Source organism: Capricornis sumatraensis, chromosome 9 (assembly GCF_032405125.1).
Source record: "Capricornis sumatraensis isolate serow.1 chromosome 9, serow.2, whole genome shotgun sequence".
Taxonomy (NCBI): Eukaryota; Metazoa; Chordata; class Mammalia; order Artiodactyla; family Bovidae; genus Capricornis; species Capricornis sumatraensis.
The window spans coordinates 80,877,668-80,899,378 of NC_091077.1; the positions used below are offsets into that span (position 1 = coordinate 80,877,668).

The 21,711-nt window shown below is 35.2% G+C and overlaps 1 protein-coding gene across 22 annotated transcripts in view; it reads right to left on the minus strand.

Moving 5' to 3' along the window:
- The window catches only part of SSBP2 (single stranded DNA binding protein 2), a 305,690-nt gene that overhangs the window by 79,443 nt on the left and 204,536 nt on the right, over window positions 1–21,711 (minus strand). For 17 of the 22 annotated variants that reach the window (XM_068980366.1, XM_068980359.1, XM_068980372.1 and 14 more), the window contains one exon: window positions 9,895–9,984. The exons of the other annotated variants lie outside the window; for them this stretch is intronic. In XM_068980366.1, coding sequence (XP_068836467.1) covers window positions 9,895–9,984 — 90 coding nt within the window. The remainder of the gene's footprint in view (window positions 1–9,894; window positions 9,985–21,711) is intronic. 22 annotated transcript variants of the gene reach the window in all.

The window sequence follows — 21,711 nt, forward strand, 5'->3', positions numbered from 1 at the left end:
GTTACTCAGGCATTTTAGCTGTCCCTGGATAAGGCCAGTCATGTGCTGAACTCAGGGACTTTACACTGGCTGCTCCCTAAGTCTACAACACTCCTTCAGACACCAGATTCTTGTTCCCTGACTTCCTTCAGGTCTTCACTCAAATAGCATCTTCTTGTTGAGACCTTCTGTGGCCAATCCATCCAGAACTTCCTCTACATTGTCAGTTCTTTTCTGATTCATTTTTCTCTCTAGTCTTTATCACAATCTAACATGTCTTATATTTTTAAATATTTATCTTGTTTACTGACTGTCTCTCATAGTGGACTCTAAGTTGAGTGTGAGCAAGGGTTTCTATTTAGCTTGTTTATTACTGCAGTAACTCTAACATGGGTAAGGGGGGGCGGTCAATATTTGATGCTGAATGTCATCAGCTATCTTACCCAGTTGTTCTCAATTTTAGCTTGTAAGGCTCACTAATTAAAACAAAACAAAACAAAACAAAACCAAAGGATTTCCAGCACCATGGCCCCACCACCAAGAATTCTGATATACTAGGAGGCAGGTGACCCCCAGGACTCTTTGCCAGTGTCACACAGAACATGCTTGGAGAAACACTGTTCTTAGCCCTAACGCTTTAGATTTCTTACAGGCTGTCATGATCATATTCATAAAGAACTGGAATGGGCCACTTATAGCTCACAGGCTAAATGTGGTCCACGGCTTGTTTTTGTAAGTAAGGTTTGATTACAGCTGCTGTTGTTCAGTCTCTAGGTCATGGACGGCTCTGCTACCACACGGGCCGCAGCACACCAGGCTTCCCTGTCCTTCACTGTAGCAGCGCTCTTCAGCCTACACAGTGTCTATGACTGCCTTTACACCACAAGAGAGTTGAGTAGTGTCACTTCAGAGCCTTCAACTCCTTAAATATTTACTACTGGGCATTTTATAGAAAACGTTCGTTGACTTCTGATATAGACAGAAGACACATTATTTCAGAACAATATCATCTAGTGATAAGTTATTTTAGCTTTTTTAGGGTGACTTTTTTTTTTTTTTTGCCACACAACGCAGCATGTTAGTTCCCCATCTGGAATGGAATCTGTGCCCCCTACAGTGGGAGCATGGAGTCTTAACCACTGGACTGCCAGGGAAGTCCGATATGCTATTTTTTCAAAAAGCTGAAGGTATTCTAATGTATACTTAGGCCAAATCTATCCCACCTATATAGGGAACTTGCAATATATTTAATATTTGATTTATATTTGATGGGCTTCCCTTGTGGCTCAGCTGGTAAAGAACCCACCTGCAATGTGGGAGACCTGGGTTCAATCCCTGGGTTGGGATGATCCCCTGAGAAGGGAAAGGCTACCCACTCTAGTATTCTGGCCTAGAGAATTCCAAGGGGTTGCAAAGAGTTGGACATGACTGAGCAACTTTCACCTTATGTTTAATAATTCATTTCTTGATCTTTAATTCCCCAAAGAATGGTGACCATTTTTGTTTTTGTTTCTATAACAAACATTAAACAAAACACTAAGATTCTGTTATAAATTGTCTTTGGATATTTGCTATACATTTTTTGTTTCCCAGGGACCTATAATAAAAATGGACGTATTCTGGGAAGAGTTCTCAGTAGTAAGACATTGGTCTAGGATAGCCAGGTTAACTTTTTCATAAATAACTCATTTTGGCAAATAAACAAAAAAGTAAGCTTTCTAACAAGAAAGCATTTCATTCTGTTCTAACTGAAAAACCCAAGTAAAGACTCTGAACCCCTGGTACTCCCCTCTTTGCTTGTTGTCCATCTAGTCAAAATGTAGCGTCTTTAGTTTGAAACTAATTTTTTTTTTTAAACTTAAGTCACTGATGCTGAGAAGTTTTAATTTGTTCTAAGAGTTGAGGCTGGAAAGACTACTACTACAACCGTAGGAAAGCATCATCAAAGCCAGCAGCTGTCAGGCACCTTTATTTTTTTTAGGCTGCCTTTATCTTTATAGTAGAGAAAGATTTGTTCTGTTCTTGGTATTTAGAATCCTTATTCTTTAAAGATTCAAAATTACATTTCTAAGAAAATGAAACTTCAGCTTTATTTCTTGAACTTTGGTAAATAACCTTCTCCACTTCTACTCTCCATATCCTGGTGTATTTAATTCTGAGAAATACTATACTAAATGACTGAATTTTAGACTATATATTAAATACACTGATAATGTTAAAAGTTATAGTTCAGTAAGTCAATTCAACTTGCAATATTCAGTAATCATTCAAATTAAGAAATGATACACTTCCTAATCTTTTGGTTTGTTACCTGAGGTCAAAGATGATATCTACAACTTCTGGAGAGAAGGAAAAAAGAGTTTCTCTCGGTTTAGAGTATTTCCTAAGACTAACTTCTGAAACAGACATAATCAGAAGGGATAAGAAGAAAGGCAAACCATTGGGAGAGAAGACACTTGAAAGCTTAATAAGAGAAGGGAACTATTTAAGTATATGTGTAAGTAAGGCATAGACACTAACTATACATTAAATAATAGGGTAAAACAAGTCCTCTGATAATAAAACAGTTATATTGTGAAAGTCTGAATATGAGGAGCAGAGCAGAGGAGTATGCTCAGTTATGAAGGTTCCCTGATACCTCAGTTGGTAAAGAATCCGCCTGCAATGCAGGAGACCCTGGTTTGATTCCTGGGTCGGGAAGATCCTCTGGAGAAGGGATAGGCTACCCACTCCAGTATTCTTGGGCTTCCTTTGTGGCTCAGCTGGTAAAGAATCCACCTGCAATGAGGGAGACCTGGGTTTGATCCCTGGGCTGGGAAGATCCCCTGGAGACGGAAAAGGTTACCCACTCCAGCATTCTGGCGTGGAGAATTCCAGGGACTATATAGTTCACAAGGTTGCAAAAAGTTGGACACAACTGAGCAACTTTCACTTGTTATGTCCAGAAATAAGTCAAATAAATATATGCCTCCAGAAACATTTAATGTTGTAAAAATATTTCTTCCTGTTTGTCCTTTTCAGTTGCAGTGTTAGATTAACTATTTTTCTCCTTTTTGACTCTTTTTCCTTTAAAATATTAAGAAATCGTTATTACCCTGAGTTTTGTTTTTGTCTTTGGTGCTTTATAAATCTCATTTATACTGAGCTTTTTCTAGCCAATAACAGTACCATGGAGAAAAGGGGAGATTTATTTCTATTTGTTTGTACTTCTTATTATGTTATTATTATGTCAAAGCATTCGGTCAGCTTGCAACTGTGCAGTCTTGATAAAAATTGAACCTTTGGAAAATATACCCAAACAAGTAGAGACACTGGCAAACCACCACTAGATGGCAAAGCCGCTTTACCATTGCTGACACTCTGCCTGTAAACAGATGGTGACTTATAAACGTGCTGCAACACATTTTCTACCATAGGAGAGTTTTGATCAATTTGGATTTTAAAATATGGGTGGCCACCACAGTCTGAAACTAAATTACTTGGTATACTTTATCTTAAACAAGTAGATATAATCTTATTCATGTCAAACAAAGCTTTACATTTATAATCCATCATCAATATATTATTAGTTTTCAACAGTTTTCAGTAAAGATTACAGATCCAGTGACTAAGAAGATAGCAAATGGATCAAGATGAAAATTAAAGCACAATATGGTACACGGTAAAAATGAACCAAAGGTGACGCAGAATTCAGAATTAGATATTTACAAGTATATCCCACATTAGTTGTACACTCAAAGATACCTACATTAAACCTATTAAAAGGTTACATTGTGTTTTCATATGAAAGTTTTAGATGTACTTAAAGTGATACAAACAAGATGTGGTTTTCTTAAAAGTTTTCTTGTGGTAAGGGCAGAAAGGAGGAAATAAAGTATTTTTCACTCCCCAGATTTTTTTTTTTTTTGGTTGAAATCAGAAATGCTTTAATTAGTATGTTATAATAAATATGTTTAAATAACTGTAAAAAGTTATGTTTATAAATAAATGAATTTAAATAAGTACAAGTAAGTTAAATAAGTATAAGTTATAATAAATTCACAAGAAAAGATTTCTTATTGCTCAAATCTAGAAAATTATAACACTTCTTAAGGTGACAGAGTTAACAGTCTATTTAAAAAAAAACATGAATGAGAACTTTGTTTATAAATGCATTTAACTAAACTATTTTATTATATACAAATGTGAAGAAAATCTAATTGGTTCAAGGATTAATGCTGCCTATTTGATAAAACTACAGAATCAAATTTTACCTGATTTTTAGTACGAATGCTACAAGAATGAATATATAGCAGACTGAAGCTTTTAATCCATGATTCGAATTTCTTAGCATACAGTGAAACCTGTGAATAATACTCTGGCACTGGGACAGGAGAGCCATAGTACAGATTTAGTTCAAAGGGCCTGTTATGTGTTTTCATACCATGCCACAATACTGTATTTTCTTCCACCAAAACTGCCAAATGGCCACTTACACTATCTTCCCTCTGACCCTAGTAACAAGACTCCTCATCTTAAGAAAGTTATTCTAAAGTTATTCACCCTTTCTGTGGTAGGTCGCTCTGAGAATTTATAGTATTTCTTATACAAATTACTCCTTTGATAAAAGACTCCAAGTAAATGAATGTGCCTTACTTCAAATGGCTTCATTTTACTAAACTAACACCTTTGTTTGTATGTTCAGCTATACCCCTTGATTTTACTTAATTGAGCTCATACTCAACAATACAAGCACTTCCATTTCAATAAAAAATGACAGTTTAAGGGTTTAAGTCTGAACCATGTTGATTATCTGTCACTAACAGATGCTAATTTAGAGTCTGTCTTCCAGGATGGACTTATTAAATGTAGAGGGAATTGACCATATTTATATTGGAGTCTAAGTTAACTGTATTCTTGGGCTCTAAAATCACTGCAGATGGTGACTGCAGTCATGAAATTAAAAGACGCTTGCTCCTTAGAAGAAAAGCTAGGAACAGCCTAGACAGCATATTAAAAAGCAGAGATACTACAGTGCTGACAAAGGTCCATCTAGTCAAGACTATGGTTTTTCCAGTAGTCATGTATGGATGTGAGAGTTGGACCATAAAGAAAGCTGAGCACCAAAGAATTGATGCTTTTGAACTGTGGTGTTGGAGAAGACTCTCGAGAGTCCCTTGGACTTCAAGGAGATCCAACCAGTCCATCCTAAAGGAAATCAGTCCTGGGTGTTCATTGGAAGCACTGATGCTGAAGCTGAAACTCCAATACTTTGGCCACCTGATGCAAAGAACTGATTCATTGGAAAAGACCCTGATGCTGGGAAAGACTGAAGGCAGGAGGAGAAGGGGATGACAGAGGATGAGATGGTTGGATGGCATCACCGACTCAATGGACATGAGTTTTGAGTAAGCTCCAGGAGTTAGTGATGGACAGGGAAGCCTGGTGTGCTATAGTCCACAGTGTTGCAAAGTCGGACACTACTGAGCAAATGAAATGAACTGATTCTTCATGCTGTTGTTATGAATTCACAGATTTAGAGTTTGTAATAATTTCATTTGGTAATGTATTTGTCTATAGTTATAATGGAAAAGGGGAGCTTCCCGGGTGGCTCAGTGGTAAAGAATTTGCCTGCCAAGCAGGAGATGTGGGTTGGATCCCTCAGTTGGGAAGATCCCTTAGAGAAGGAAATGGCAATCCACTCCAGTATTCTTGCTTGGGAAATCCCATGGACAGAGGAATCTGGCGGACTACAGTCCATTGGGTCACAAAAGTACTTCTTATGGTATGATCACATATTGAGTGAAGCTCAGAATTGAAGATGGCGAAGCTTTATGCTTTAATTCAATGCATAAAGTGTCGCCTTTCTTTACTTCCATTTATTCATTAAATTCTATTAGGCTCAATCCTTTCCTGGTCTAGTACCACTCCAACTGTTCCCAAATAAGCTTTGCACTTCCTCACTAAGAATGGGGATTCAAAACTATTTTCATTCTCTGCGTAATTCTAGGACGTCACTATCTCTATGGAGCTGGACTAAAAACTGGTATGTGGCCTTGAATTATCATTGTCTTGATGACATGTCTACTTACAGAAGGCAGCTACTCTCCATTAACAACAGGGATTGTGGCCAGAATCATGCTGAAGGACAGGAAAGTGATACTGATATTTAGGAAACAGACCCAGAGCCCATCATGATATGTACCAAAGACAACATACTGCTGCTTTTAAAAAAATGTTTGATGACTTGAGTTTCCCAGTATTTTAGAGAGGGATTTCTAGGGAGACTGAACATACTTAAGTCTCCTGAATAAGGAAAATGAGTATTTAAAGGATTAGCTGGAATGGTCTCCCTGGATAAAAAGGGATGACGTTTATCATGCTCAAGCATATTTAAAACTTTTTGTACCTCCTATCTTTCCTAACTAGATAAAGACATGAAAGTTTTCCAAGGGTCTAAAGTAGAAACCTCAGAATCATCTTCGATTTCTCCAAGTCCAACTTGTTTAATCAACTAATGCCTAGTGAGCATAACTGTGTGTTGCTTCCTCTTCCCCAGTCTGCTGCTGTTGCTCCTAAATATTAACAGGTCCACAGAGCCTCTTTCTTGAGCTACTGTCACAGCCGTCCAGCTGGCCCCCTGCAATAGCCTCTCTCGTGGGTTCTGCTGCCTTCACTCTTCTTTTGAGTGTTAGTGTTTTGGGAGTTCAAGTATACATCCCTATACTCTCTCATTCTGTACTTCCCCCCTGAACAGTCAGCCTACACCTGTGGATTCAGGTCCTTGATATGATGACAATCCCGCAACTTTTATCTGTAGTCTAGATCAGTGTCTTGGCCTTCAAACTTTTATGCTCATTGGTCTATGGGCTATTTTTAATTGGAGGTCTCCCCTCAAATTCTGTGGTCCCTATCATCAAATCTCATGTGGATTACTGTAACAGCCCTCCTAAATAGTCTCCCTACTTTCAAAACTGTCCCTCTGCAATCCTCACTACATCCTATAACTGGAGTGATTTTTCAAAAAAATGCAAATAGGAACAGGCATCCTTCTAGCTTAAAACCCTTCAATAGCTTATCACTGCCTTTAAGATCAAGCTCAAACTCTTAACTAACCTACAAGGCCCCTCAAGGTTCCTTTGGAGCCTCACTGCTAGTCATTCTCTCTTTAGCTAATAATTAAGCTCCAGTTTTTTGGAATTATTTGATCTCTGCTTTCTTGTCTGGGTTTTCACAATTTTTTTTGCCTTCTTCCCGGAATGTTATTTTCATCTCTCCCTGCTTCCTTTGCCTAATCATCTTTAGATGCCAACTTGGATTTATTTACTGTTTTGGCCATATTTTTCTGACAATGGTTCTCCCACGATTGAGTCTGGTGGCCTTCTGATTTGCTTAAACACACACTACTCACTTAATATAGCCATTTCTTTCTAAATTTGAATTGCCTTTTCTCTTTCTCATCCACCACAGTGTACGTTTTTGAGGGCAGGGATTTTGTATACAACTATATCATAGGTGCTTAACAAAGCGTAAATCTGCCCTATAGTTTGAATTCTGGTCACTGCCCTTCTTAAAGATGTCCAACAGCCCCTACAAGCCTAGTGAATAAAGACTCAAGTTCTTTACACGGCACACAAGGCCCTTTTCAAGATGCTAGAGTTTATCTTCCAATTTCATTTCCAGGAATTCTTGCCTGCCTCCCTCCTCTATTGTCCATTCATATTTCGCTGAACACCTCTGCATAGGTAATTCTGATGCTTCCATGCTTTTGCTTACATTTTTCCCACTTTCTAGAGTATTGTTCCTCTGATTGCTTTCTTGGAAAACTTCTTCAAAACCACCTTTAGCTCTAGTTCAGGCAGACTTAATAGTTCTCGTCTCTAGGTCAACCCAGAACTTTACTCTGTTTCAGCATATATCTTGCTGTATTACAGTTATTTATTTTAAATAATGACTCACTGGTTAGACAGTGAGCTTTAGGAAGGTACATATAAACACATTCATGTTTAGATGCCTGCCATAGTGCCTGACATCTACTGGGAGTCAAATGTTTATCTAATTGGATTCAAACAAAAATTAATTTTGTTTCAACTACTCTTACCAAGACTTAGGCACAAGGCAGGTAAGGGAAGAATGGCTCATTTTACAAAATGTGAAAGTGAAAATGTATAGGTTTATACATCTTTGCTTGACCCTAGGAAGAATTTGGCTTCTTTCCCAACTCATCCTCTTTTTTTTAAGTGCTTCTACTAGCTCTTGTAAGTAGGTAAACTCTTCTGATTTATTCCCTAACTCCAATCTATCCTTAGCATGAGGAAAGCACATAAAATGAGCTAGAAATATTTTATGAATAATGATCAACTATGAGCATTGGCTCAGAAGGTAAAGAATCTGCCTGCAATTCAGGAGGCCCAAGTTTGAACCCTGGGTTGGGAAGATACCCTGGACAAGGGAATGGCAACCCACTCCAGTATTCTTGCCTGGGAAATCCCATGGACAGATAGGCTACGGTCCTCAGGGTTCCAGAGAAGGACACGACTGAGAAACTAACACACACACACAAATGAACTTTAAACAGTAAAGTCAAGGGCAGAAGTTCAGAGAGCCTTGCTTTGAATCCCAGTCCTGTGACTTTCTGACTTTGTACAAACGGCTTATCATGCCTTGGTTTTTTTATTTGTGCAATAAGAATGATGATAAGACTTACTTTACTCTTAGGTTATTGTGACGATTAGGAGTTTATATATGTGAAACATTTAGAACAAAAACATGGCATACAGTAAGTAGTTACTAAGTGTTAGGTTTTATTATCTTAAATAGTGATTAATTATATGTTCCTATATTTTAAGGTGCTTCAGTACAGAATGTGAGCTCTAAGACTTTGAATATCAATATAGAGTAGCCAGACAAATAAGCATATCCTAAAGGACTTTACATTTCAGAGTTAGTACTCAGTTCTAATTATGACTTTTTAATTCAATTGCTGTACTGTGGAAAATTACTTATTTTTCGATTTTCACATTTATAAGTACATTGATCTACTCTGTAATGATATGTATCAACAAATGATTTTCAAGAATCTTGAAAATACAAAACACAAAAGTGACAAAATAGTTTGTAAGTACCCGATGTAATTCCTTAACAATATTACCTATTACATTAATTCCCATACTGCCTTCCAATTGCAGCTCTAACTCCTAACTTCTTCCTAATTTTCTCAAAGGGTGTTATAAAATTAACTATGTAGTTAAACTTCAGAATCTATGTCGGTTTGGGTTAGAAAACTGTCAGATTTAAATGTGGATGCCATAAAAGTAATGCAATTTAAAAAATCATTATCATCTTTTGCTAAAATAAATGTGCTTGTTGCAAATTTAAAATACTAACATATGCATTTTAAAATCTGATTTTATGTTATATAATGATATTGATAAAAATCTCAGTTTAAAAGCCACAAAAATGATTCTATAACAAAAATATTTTGTTATAGCCTATAATTTTGATAAATGAATAGGTTATGATTTAGCCATAGCGTGAAAGTTCAGCCAAATCTTGATTATCTTTGGTCTATGGAGATATGGATGGCTTACATAGTTAAAATCCATGTATTATTCTAAAACCTCATCCATTAGCCTTTTCTTCCACCAAATCTTCACCACATTAGCTTAATGGGCTAATTTGCACTTAAGTTACCTTTCTTACTTGAACAGTGAATGGCAAAATAAATACACGAATAAAAATTGGACAACAAATAAAACCTTGGAAGGAAGGGCTAATCTACATACTAAAACAGGTCTCTGAATAATCAAGAGTTGGCTGCACAGTATTATGTTTACTTTAAGGATTACAATAGCCTCATTCTCTTTTGTGTCTTTCAATAAAATTGAACAGGAGTTCCTATGCCTTAACAGTCCTAGTCAGAGTTGCTCTGAGTACCTGAAAGAACCCTGGTGGTACAGGGCCTACTGGCATGCCATCTCCTGGGGGAATGTTTCCTAGCACTGGACTGGGAGCTGCTGCAGCACTCTGCAAAGAATAAAGGAGAAACAAACCTAGATCATTACAGAGAAGGCACAAAACCAAAGACTGATGATAACAGACTGTAGGAAGGGAAGTTTTTCATTCCTGGGAACAAATATTGGTAATTTTTCCCACTCCAGAGGTAAACTAAGATATAGTAGTTACTTTGGTATATGACTAAGTTATTTGGTTTAAACAGATCTCTTTAAAACTTTTTAAAGTTACAAACTATAATAAGATGCTATATTTGAGTGATATATAAAAGGCAATTAATATGATAAAATGATAGAAATTTAAATAAATGCTTTATTTTAAGGCAAAGACTTATGAAATGGCAACATCAACAACCAATAGATAAATAAGTAACAAGTTTGAAAATGATGATTGTATGAGATGGAAAAAGGAGCTCTGTTTAGATTAATTCTCTGTCTTTAGGTGGCAACACTCACTTTATTCATTTTCTAATATGAATGCTATAATTGGTAGCCAAAATAGCAAAAATAGGGTGGTGAGGACGAAAAAGTAATTAGGAGACTGAATAAGAGAAAGGAATTAGATTTGCACAGATTAGTCTCATATAAACAGATTATTAAAAAATCAGATTGAAAAATTCAAAGTCTACTTTACTTGCAAATTATTTCATGGAATCCTACAGCTTCATGAAATAGTAATATGAAAAACTTTGGGATAGGCTCTTCATAATTGAGTCAAGGTTTTAGATTTAATTCTTACATAGAGCAGTAATACATACAACTATTTTACAACCATGGATTTCATCCCTCAGTCTGTTTAGATACATTACAAATCCTAGGAACAGTCAAGAAGGGATCAGAAATATGTAAAAGACAGATCAGTATGAATCCAACAGTTCTGTTATGAAAGTAACTCAAATCCAAGATCTAGTGTAATCCAACAGTTCTGTTATGAAAGTAACTCAAATCCAAGATCTAGTGTATTTGTTATACTTTTCTCCCATCAGTTTATTCATTCATGCATTAAATTCCATGAGAAGATGTAATATCTCAGTATATTTGCAGCATGTATTTCCCAGTATATAAACTGATAAGATACTAAAGTATGTTTATTCTATAGTACTGGAAGTTATTATCAATCAAGGCCAATGATTTTGGTCTTTCCTGAGGAAACCTAGATTTAAACTTGGTTATCTAAAGTGTTTCCCTATGAACATCAAAATTCTAAAGTTCTGATAAAACACGTAAGTATTAAAGGAGAAATAGTATTTCTTAGATATTAAGATTAAACATCAATCTATCCCATTTTAAACAAAAACATGCAATTTCAGTGTACATCAATACCTACCATTTGTCACATATTGTTGTAATTTGCATTTTATATCAACACTCATGTTTTTTAAAAAAATTAAAGGCAAATTGCTTTCTCATTTTAACTAAACTTGTATAAATTTCCATATATAATATTAGAGTAAGAGAAAACTTTACCAAACATTTATCTTCTTTTAGTTAAATATATATGGTTACAGGCAGATCTAGGAAGAAAGAGTTGATCTACATCTTTTGACAGTCAATTACTATAATGGGGAAGTTGCTCTTAGTACTAAAAGTTAGACAGAGGGTGTCACTATTGTTCTAATTAATTGTAGAACAGTAACCTTTTCCTGTAAGAAAAAACTTACTTAAAAGAGACAAGTTTATAAACCACACTCACCTTTGCTTTTATAGAAACGCACGCTACTACGTTGAGCAGGTTTACAAGAAAAAAAACAGAATTTAGTGAATTGCTGCAACTGCTTAGTGCTGTACAAATATGCTATTTCTCTTGTAATTCTTTAGCAAGTATACTGGGGCTTAGGTGGCTCAGTGGTATACAGAATCTGCCTGCCAATGCAGGAGCCACAGGAGACACAGGTTCGATCCCTGGGTTGGGAAGAGCCCCTGGAGGAGGAAATGGCAACCCACTCCGGTATTTTTGCCTGGGAAATCCCATGGACAGAGTAATCTGGTGGGCCACAGTCTACGGTGTTGCAAAGAACTGGACATGACTGAGCATAGCATAGGACTGTAAGTATATTAAAAAAGCTTTTGCCTATCTAAAGGGAGAAATATTTGTTTGTATCAAAACTAAAACTTAACAAGTAAAGATGTTAGGTTGTCATTGGCTCCTTTTTTTTTTTCTCTTTTCTGGGGGTCAGGGGGGCGGATCACATTGTTAAAAGGTATAAAATATACTAGTTTTTTATTCAAAGTTCTTCACTGTATATGTTTTGTAAGGGCTTTTTTCAGCTATTATTTAAAAATGAAACAAATGATATAGATGAAGATTTAAGCAAGTTAAATCTGAAATACCTTTTTAATTTTAATTTTATGACTTCAAAATTATTTAATAAATTCAATCAAAATATATCTTGCCAAGACACTCTTATCAAGCTCTACAACATAATAGCTGATGCAATAGAGAAAAAAAATCCTTGCCTTTTTGGAATTAACATTCTAGTGAGGGGGGAAAAACACAATTAGTGCTATGGAGAAAAAAAAAAACAAGAAATAAAGAGAGTTCCCAGTTAAGAGAGTAGGAATTATAATTTTAAATAGGATAGTCAGAAATGAATGAATCAACCAAACAAATGGATCAAATTATGGTGACTGATTTAAATATGCTGTAGTTGAGATCAACTTCCTACATTTTAAAGATGTCTTCCATACTTATATTTTGCACCTATTCCTTCACAGTGTCATGAGAATTATTAGAAAATTTTTCTTTCATAATAATCATATTGTGGCCATAACAATAGAGAGGTCTTGAAAATAGTTTTGTAGCCACATTCTAGTATAGAGCATGATGCTTTAGTTTTCTGGTGTAATAGCAACTTCTAGACTTGGCCTAAGGACATAAATCGAAGTGAACGGAATACTAGTAATTATCAAGTTTATTTACCCAGAACAAAGCACTAGTGTAGAGCATTTCAGTCCACACTTCACTTTGTGGATCACAGTTGTGAGCTGAATTATCCCTCCATTCTTCTGGGATTTACTGACGAGGGATAATTGCTCCCTTTGTTGTACTGTGTGGACTCATGCTTAGAGGACCATTTGGTACACCACGGTAATCAATAACAAATACTAGTCTGAAAATAAACACTAAAAAGACACATTAAATGTTACTCCAAGCACTGGAAAACAGTGTATTTTTCAAACTACCTAAATTGCTCATTTATATACAGTAGCAATATAAATAATATTAAAACATGCTTTGAAACTGTAAGCCACGGAAGAATCAGGTTTTAGGGATTAAAGCTTTATGTAGAAGGGCGAAATACCGCATTTCTTGGCTGAATTTCTGAGACTTGTTTCAAGTTTACTTCCAACTCATGAGACAAATTTATCTCATGACTTTTTGTTGGTTCTAACTCATAAAGTATGTATTATTCTGGGGGGGGAGGCGGTGGGTTGTGACTGAATTACAAAAGGAGAACAAATAATTTAATTATACTAAGAGCTACTACAAAGCATTAGCTTCACTGGATTTGTGTGAATTCCCATTAGAATACCATGGAAAATCCTTTATATATAATATATCCACAATTATTTAGGGTTGACTTTTTATGTTCTCTCTCCTGTGAAAAAGAAAGACATAAATAATATGGTTTTAAAATATTTCTTCTAATTAAGTGAATATTTTTGGAGCAAATGTAAAAATATTAATTACCATTAAAAACATTTTTCTTTTTACTGGTTTAATTTATATGATTTTAATATATACTTTCAGATTTGTATTTTCTAACTGCTCTTAAATTAACTTTGCCACGTGACTTGAATTTCAATGCTTTTTTTGAAAGTAAAAATTTTAATTTAAAAAATATTTTCCTAAACACTATCTTTACTTACTTTTTATAAATATATTAAATTTGATATTTTCAAATGAAATAAATTATGGAACAATTATTTGCTTTCCCAAGGAAAATATTACAATGAACTTTAAAGAGTCACCACAAAATGAGTCTTCATGTTGCTATATATTTAAGTCTCCTTTCTTCGACTTTGTGTTTTCATATCTTTCTGCCTTGTAACAAGGCACAAGTCAACCTATGCTCCTTCCTCATGTTATTTACTTTTCCCTTGTATATGTGTCTAGCACCATTTCCCATTTTCTCTTCAATGCTATTATATAACTGAATTTTAATACTATTTTCATTCTCTAATTCCCTATTTCTAAATGTAAAGAACAGTGAGGTATGCTGTTATTTTATATTTTCCTTTTTTTAACAATCTAAAACAAAAGCTAGAAGAGTTCTTATTTTAACCTTAGTTATTATCACTAGTAGCCTCTGGTAGAAAAAAAAAGTTGTATATACTTTTGTAAGAAAGTTTCAAAACAACAGGCATAAAATAAAATTTTGCTTAAAATTAAAACTAGGATGCAGTCAATTATAAAATACACATTAAGTAACTAACAGTTTTAGTTACTAAGGTTGGTACACCTGCCTAGGAATACACTGGGAATCAAGACATAAAATCTACGTTTGGTAGAAAAGGAAAATGATCTTTAAAGCATATGTAAAATTGTGAAGGTAATAACAGAAACTAAAATAGTGATACACTTATTGGAAATAGGAAGAAATGAGTAGGAAGAGACCTGGCAGAGAATTATTGGTATTTACTCTTAAGACATTTGTGCTATTTTTAAGGCAGATACAAGTGTTGTTTTGAGAAACATTTAAAATGTTGATTCAGTAGACTCCCTTATCTATGGGGAATAGATTCCAAGACCTTTACTGGATGCCTGAAACTGCAGATAGTACTGAACCCTCTATATGTTTTTTCCTATACATATATAATTATGATAAAGTTTAATTTATAAATTAGGCACAGTAAGAGATGAACAATAACTAAAAATAATATGATTATAACAAGATACTGTGATGAAAGTTCTATGAATGTGGTCTCTCTCCTTTCCTTCCTCACTTCTGGCAGTGGCTTTTTCATCAACAGATGCAGCTCTTTCGTAATTTTTATATCATTTGATCTAAACCTATTTCTGCATCTGTGTAACCATCCCTTACTGGCAGAAAATGGCTTGATATCACCTGGTTCAGAGGATCTCTCGCTGAAGTCTTGTTCATGTCTCCCAGCCACAAGTGTTATTATGCCTTTTCTACGTTAACCAAGTGCTCATCATGCTCTGTGGCCATAACGTTTGCAGTCTGAGGTGTGAAAACCAGCAGAGATGTCTTTTTTCCTTTGTCACAATTTCATAGAAGACTTGTTCTTAGCAAAGATCTTAGCAACCTCAGCATACGATTGCTTTTCTTTCCTTATTAAGTCTAGAACTTTCAACTTTTCACTTAAAGGAAGCCTTTTCCAACTTCTTCTGGTGTATCTGAATTGCCCACATCACTACTGTTGTGCTTTGGACTATTAATAAGCAAAGTAAGGGTCACATGGAACACAAGCTCTGTGATACCATGAGAGTGGATTTGATAACCCAGACAGCTGCTGACTGATCAATGGGTGGGTTAAGCTGGACAAAGGGATGATTCATGTCCTAGGCAGGATGATGCAGGACAGGGTGAGACTTCATTACACTACTCACAATACTGTACATTTTAAAACTTATGAACTGCTTATTTCTGAATCTTTAATTTTTTTCAGATCCTAGTTGTCTGTGAAAAACAAAAATTGCAGAAATCAAAACCATGGTTAAGCATGGCTCTGTAGTAGTTTTTCTGTCTTCATAATTTTAATGCAGAGCATAGTTAAATACTTTGGCTATTGGTTGAAGACATGTTCTTTACCATACTAAGAAATATTTCTATGCCTAGTATTTTTTAAACAATTTTCAAAGATCAGGAATAATAAGAGATACATTGCTTTTTCATATTTGATTGGTATTATTTAGTTTTTCTTTTGGGAAGCATGATATAAGTACTATATATTGACAGTTTTCTTAAACCATCATTGTATTTGAGATAAGCCATGCTTGATCATTATGGATGATCCTTTTAATAGACTAATAATTTTATTAGCTAAAATATTTTATTTAGGATCTTCATATCTATTTTCTAAATGAGACAGATTTAGAAAATTCCTTGCTAGATTATATTTTCAAATTTAAGCATTAGGATTATTCTGCTTCCTTAAAATGGAGTGGATGGCAAACTCTTTTGCAATGCTCTGAAGAAATTTACATAATATGGTGTTTATCTACTTTGTGAAGTTAAAAAATATGCAGTGATAAAACTGCCTGAATACAAAGGCAATTTTGGAAGTAATTATGGTCCTTATTATTTTTTATAATTTTTACCTTATTTACTTCAATTCTGTTCATTTATCCTTTTCCCAAAAAACTTCATTTCTTTGGGACTTTTTGTTTATTCATATACACACTACTCTCACATGTTTTACAAAGGTCCTCTGTAGCAGCTGTGAGAGCCTGCAGGTAGACCACCACCATCTGTCCAGAGAACAGCAGCCAGGGACCACAACCCAGCTGCGTGATGCTGCTCAGAATCCGTTGCTCTCACCAAGAATTAAGCTCTTACTAATGTGAGCAGAAGGGGTACACATCATTTTCTGGATGCCTCCTCCTGCAGCTGCTGCTGCTGCTAAGTCACTTCAGTCGTGTCTGGCTCTGTGCGACCCCATAGACGGCCTCCTACCAGGCTCCACCATCCCTGGGATTCTCCAGGCAAGAGTACTGGAGTGGGTTGCCATTGCCTTTGCAGATCCAATTTCTGTCATGCCTGTAAGACCAATGACCTGAACAATGGTGGAGGACTCGCTAGCCTTAGTCTCTGGATGACTCGGGAGCACAGCCTGCCTACCTGCTCTGGCCTGCCTTCCTGAACCGTTGGTCCTTAACAGAGGCTGACTTGCTTTCTCCTAAATTGAATTAGTGTTCTCATCATTGTCATCATTATCTTTGCCAGGAATTGTTCTATTAATTCACCTTTTTTTCCTATTTAATATATTTTATTCTTTAAAATTTCTTTCTACTTTCCTTTGTTTAAAAAAGGTTTTATTTTCAAACTTTTTAATAAATTAGTAAAAATTTTCTCTTTTTTAAAAAGATAAATAATATGAAACTGTAAATTTGGCTCTGAATTTATCCTTGATTGCATCTGCAAGCTCTGATGGTGGTATTCATGGCTTTTTCCCTAGATCATCCAATAAATACAATTTTAATTTTCCAAAGAGTTACTGGATATAACTGGAAACCAAAATTATACTGATTAGATGATTTAGAAAAAAATGAGAACACTAATATCAAACTTTGTACATGTAACCAAAGATATACTTTAATTTACAAATGGATGGAGGTTTTATTTTCATTTTTAGTTTCTAGTTTCCCAATTGTGCCCAGGTAAGACATACCATGAGCTCCCCAGGTGGTGCCAGTGGTAAAGAACCTGCCTGCTAATGCAAGAGATATAAGAGATGCAGGTTCTGTCCCTGAGTCAGGAAGATCCCTGGAGGAGGGCATGGCAACCCTCTCCAGTATTCCCGCCTGGAGAATCCCCATGGACAGAGGACCCTGGTGAGCTGCAGTCCATAGGGTCACACTGAGTCAGACATAAGTGAAGTGACTTAGCATGCACGAAAGATACACAACTTCTATATTTAGGAACTTTTGAATAATTTTTATATGGCCTAATCAAGGATCAATTTTCATAATATTCCAGGAATACTTAATAAAATATCTGTTTTCTTGGTCTACATTTTTATCCATTTGCCAAATACCTTTATATTGTTCCTAATTTTTGTCCTCTTGCTCTTTCAAATATATATATAATACCCTACAACTGCTGCTTGTCCATTTAACTTTTCTTTTTCATGTTTAATAATCACTGCTTTGAATCTATTTGTCCTAAAATTAATATTTCAAGGTCAGCTTTTTGTGTGCTCATATATCAAATCACCTCCCATCCATTTATTTTAAAACTTTACGCTGTATTTTGTTTAACTGTTCCACTTGTCAGCAGAAAAGGCCTCTAATATGCATCTAATGAGATGTCCTTTAAAGCTAGAAAGAAGAAACTTTTCTCCATCTTAAGCTTTAAAGGTATTAACGTTAACACAAACAATACTGTTTACCTTTCTTTATGAAAAATGAAGGTGGCTTTGTCTTATTCTATATCACCCTCTCTATTTCTTAACCCTTATTATAAACACCTAGAGTTTTAGGTATAAATTTTTGTCTTAATCACGTCTTCTTTCAGTAATAATTTTTACCTCTACATTCAGTTTTATAATCAGTTTTATACTTTCGGCATAAAAAAAACCCTCCAATTTTGTCTAGTTTTTTCCCTTTCAGCTTAAAATAACATAACTGTGCTCCTCATATGAGTTGCAATTTGCATACATTTCTTAGTTGGCTAGAGGATGTATGAATACCATTTTCCAAATCCTTATATGTGCAAATGTCTTTTTTAACTCACATCAAAACTACAGATATCACTGTACCACTGTTGTCTGGTATTAATGTTGCTGAGAAGTCTGAGGCCATCTGATTTTTGTTCCTTGGGATGTAAACTGTTTTTCTCTTCTAAAGATATGATGGATGTTTTCTTGATATTTATAACTACCAGTGTTTCAATTCCATAGGTAGTGATCTCTAAATTTCTTGTCTAGTGAGATGTGAACCTTTTCAATGATTGTATCTGGGTTATTTTTTTCTAATTACAAAAGTTGAGGGGAAATTTTTTTCAGTTAATAGATGTAAAGGAAAGACCTGGCAAACCTTGCAAATGTTTTTGGCATATAAGTATATAGTTACGATATTTTTGATAACTTTGGAAATATGCTTAGGAATCTTGCTAGGACAGGATTTTAACAAGTTAATAGTGCCATGGAAGGGCATCCCTGATGGCTCAGTGATAAAGAATCTGCCTGCCAATGCAGGAGATGTGCGTTCGATCCCAGGGTCAGGAAGATCCCCTGGAGGAGGAAATGACAATCCACTCCAGTATTCTTGCCTGGGAAATCCCATGGACAGAGAAGCCTGATGGGCAACAGTTCATGGGGTCACAAAAGATTCGGACATGACTTAGCAACTGAACAACAACAGTGGCATGGAAAACTGGCCAGTACACTTGTAGAAAGCACTTCGCATGCGTACCACCATGTGCTATAAAAAGTAATAAATGTTGATTAAGTGATCTTTCTTTTCAGATACTATCCAGTATAAATTTTGAAGTATGAGAAAAACAGTGTGCATTAAACATGTTCACTGTCATATATTTATAGTAAGAAATAGTCAAATTTAATAATAATATGTCTATAAGTTGCAGTACAAGTAAGTGACAGAACATGTTTCAACCATCAAAAATCATAGTTACAAATGGAATTATTTGGGAAAAAGGAGTTTATTTATGATACGAAAAAGGAAGTGTTAGTCACTCAGTCGTGTCCGATTCTTTGAGACCCATGGACTGTAGAACACCAGGCTCCTCTGTCCATGGAATTCTCCAGGTAAGAGTACTGGAGTGGGTTGCCATTTCCTTCTCCAGGGAATCTTCCTGGCCTGGAGATCAAACTGGGTCTCCTGATTCTTTACCATTTGAGCCATCAGGGAAGGTCTTATTTATGATGTAGTGCTATTTAAAACATTCCAAATACAGAATTGGGTGTATGATTATAATTATGAAAATGGTAAACAATTATCTATCAAAGACAGTAGATACTAAAAATTAAGTGTTAGAATGTTATAACTGATAAACTGTTCACACACTTTCTGAAATTTCATGTTTCTGTTTGTAATATAAATAAAAATTACTATAGGTTAAAAATACACACTGCCAGTTTTGTCAATAGCTATAAAAACAAGACCAAATGCTATTAATAACTTAAGACAAACCTAATCCCTAATTTTAAGTTTAAATAAAATGCAGACATTTCTAATTTAAAAAGGACCTCTTATTTCAACAACATATGAAACACTTAATTTTCAGACTGTGATGAACCAGTTTTTCTGTTTTGGAAAGTTAGATCCCAGAAACAATCTAAAAATCACTTTCATTATTGCCAGGCATTAGTTTGCTCTGTCTTCACTTTCATTTTTAGTGTCACGTGCTTTCTACCCTACTCCACTCCACTCAGTCCCTCCTAAAGAGTCTAGAGAACCAGTATAATTGACTACTTGTTTTAAAAATATTTTATAGGTAGTTTTCACAAAACTTAATTATCCCGGGTATAATACTCAAACCCTTTAGGCTTCCAAAAGAGGGCAAGACCCAGAAATAACATTAAAAACAAAATCAAAAGTAGTTCCTGAGTACTCAGAAACACAGAATGTAAAAGAATTGATCTAAACATTACAGCTAATGTTTGCCATGTGGAAGAAAAAAAGTGCTTTGATTTGGCTGGTAATTTCTACAAAATGCTACCTTTTTCACACGAAAGGCAAGAAGCATGGGAAATATGATAGGCAATAGAAGGGAAGCAGCGAGTGATGCTAAAATATGTTTTAAGTGCAAGAGAAATGCAAAAGGACTCTGATAAACACAGTGATGATTTCATTCCTAAAGAATACTTTAGCAGGCAGACTTTGATTTAGTTGTTAATTTTCAAAATAGCAGAAACCATCATATTTCATAGTTCAGAAATCAGCTTCCTTAAATTCTCTATTCAACTTTAATCAGAGAAGGTAGATTATAAGAAAAATGGCTGAAAAATTGGGAGATTTAGTTGGGTGAGTGGTATTGAGTACTCACTGTATTATTTCTAAACTCTCCCTTTATGTTTGAAATTTTCAAAATAACGTAGAAAAAATATGAAAACCTGAAATAAGCTAATGAAGTTAGGCTGCAGTAATGTAAAATAATTCAGCTTAAACATGTGGTAAGACTGTACTTCCCAAGATAAATTGAGGGAACTCTACTTGAACTGCACCACCACATGAACTATTCTCTACTTCCATATTTTCAATAACTTTATAAAGGAAAAAAAAGAAAGAGTGGACATAAAGAATCTGCTTTGAGACAATTTAGTTCCAGGTGATATCTTCGCATCCGTACATGCAACCCAAATATTAGGTACCTACTATGTGCCTGGAGCTGATCTAAGTTGCACAGATTCATTTTGATCACAAAGAATTTTGAACCTAGTATGATGATACTGCTTGAAATTATGAGTTGTGATGAAAACTCAAATAGCATATAAAATTTTCTGTTTAAAAATGAAACAAAATGGGGACATTTTAGTCAAACGCTTACTAAAATAACCTGAAGCGGTATTTCAAAATACCATAGTTTAAAGGAAAAGCAAGGAAAAAGTGTTAGGTTTTTAACCGTTATTGATTCTAATCGTTGCCCTACTTTTTCCTTTTTGACTTCAAAGCTGGAAGCCTTTGTCTTTTTTCTACATTATTGATTCAGTATAAAAATCCCTAGGTTTCTACCAGTTTGGGGTCTAGGTATTTTAACTATTCTTATGGTAAGAGAAATTGGACAATCAAAGTCATCCCTTGGCAAAAAATTGCTTTCCTCTATGGTAGACAGACTAGCTCCACTAAAATACCCATGGGTAATCCTTGGAGCCTGTGAACATTGTGGTTTCTAGAACCTGAAAGCAGTCTCTGGCTGACTCCTACAACCACAAGGAACTGAATTTTACCAACAACCTACATAAGTGTGAAAGTTGATTCTTCTCAGAGCCTCCTAATAAGAACCCAGCAGACCCAGACCTTGATTTCAGCCTTGTGAGACCTAAACAGCCCAGTCAACCCTGACTTCTGACCTAGAGAACTGTGAGATAATAA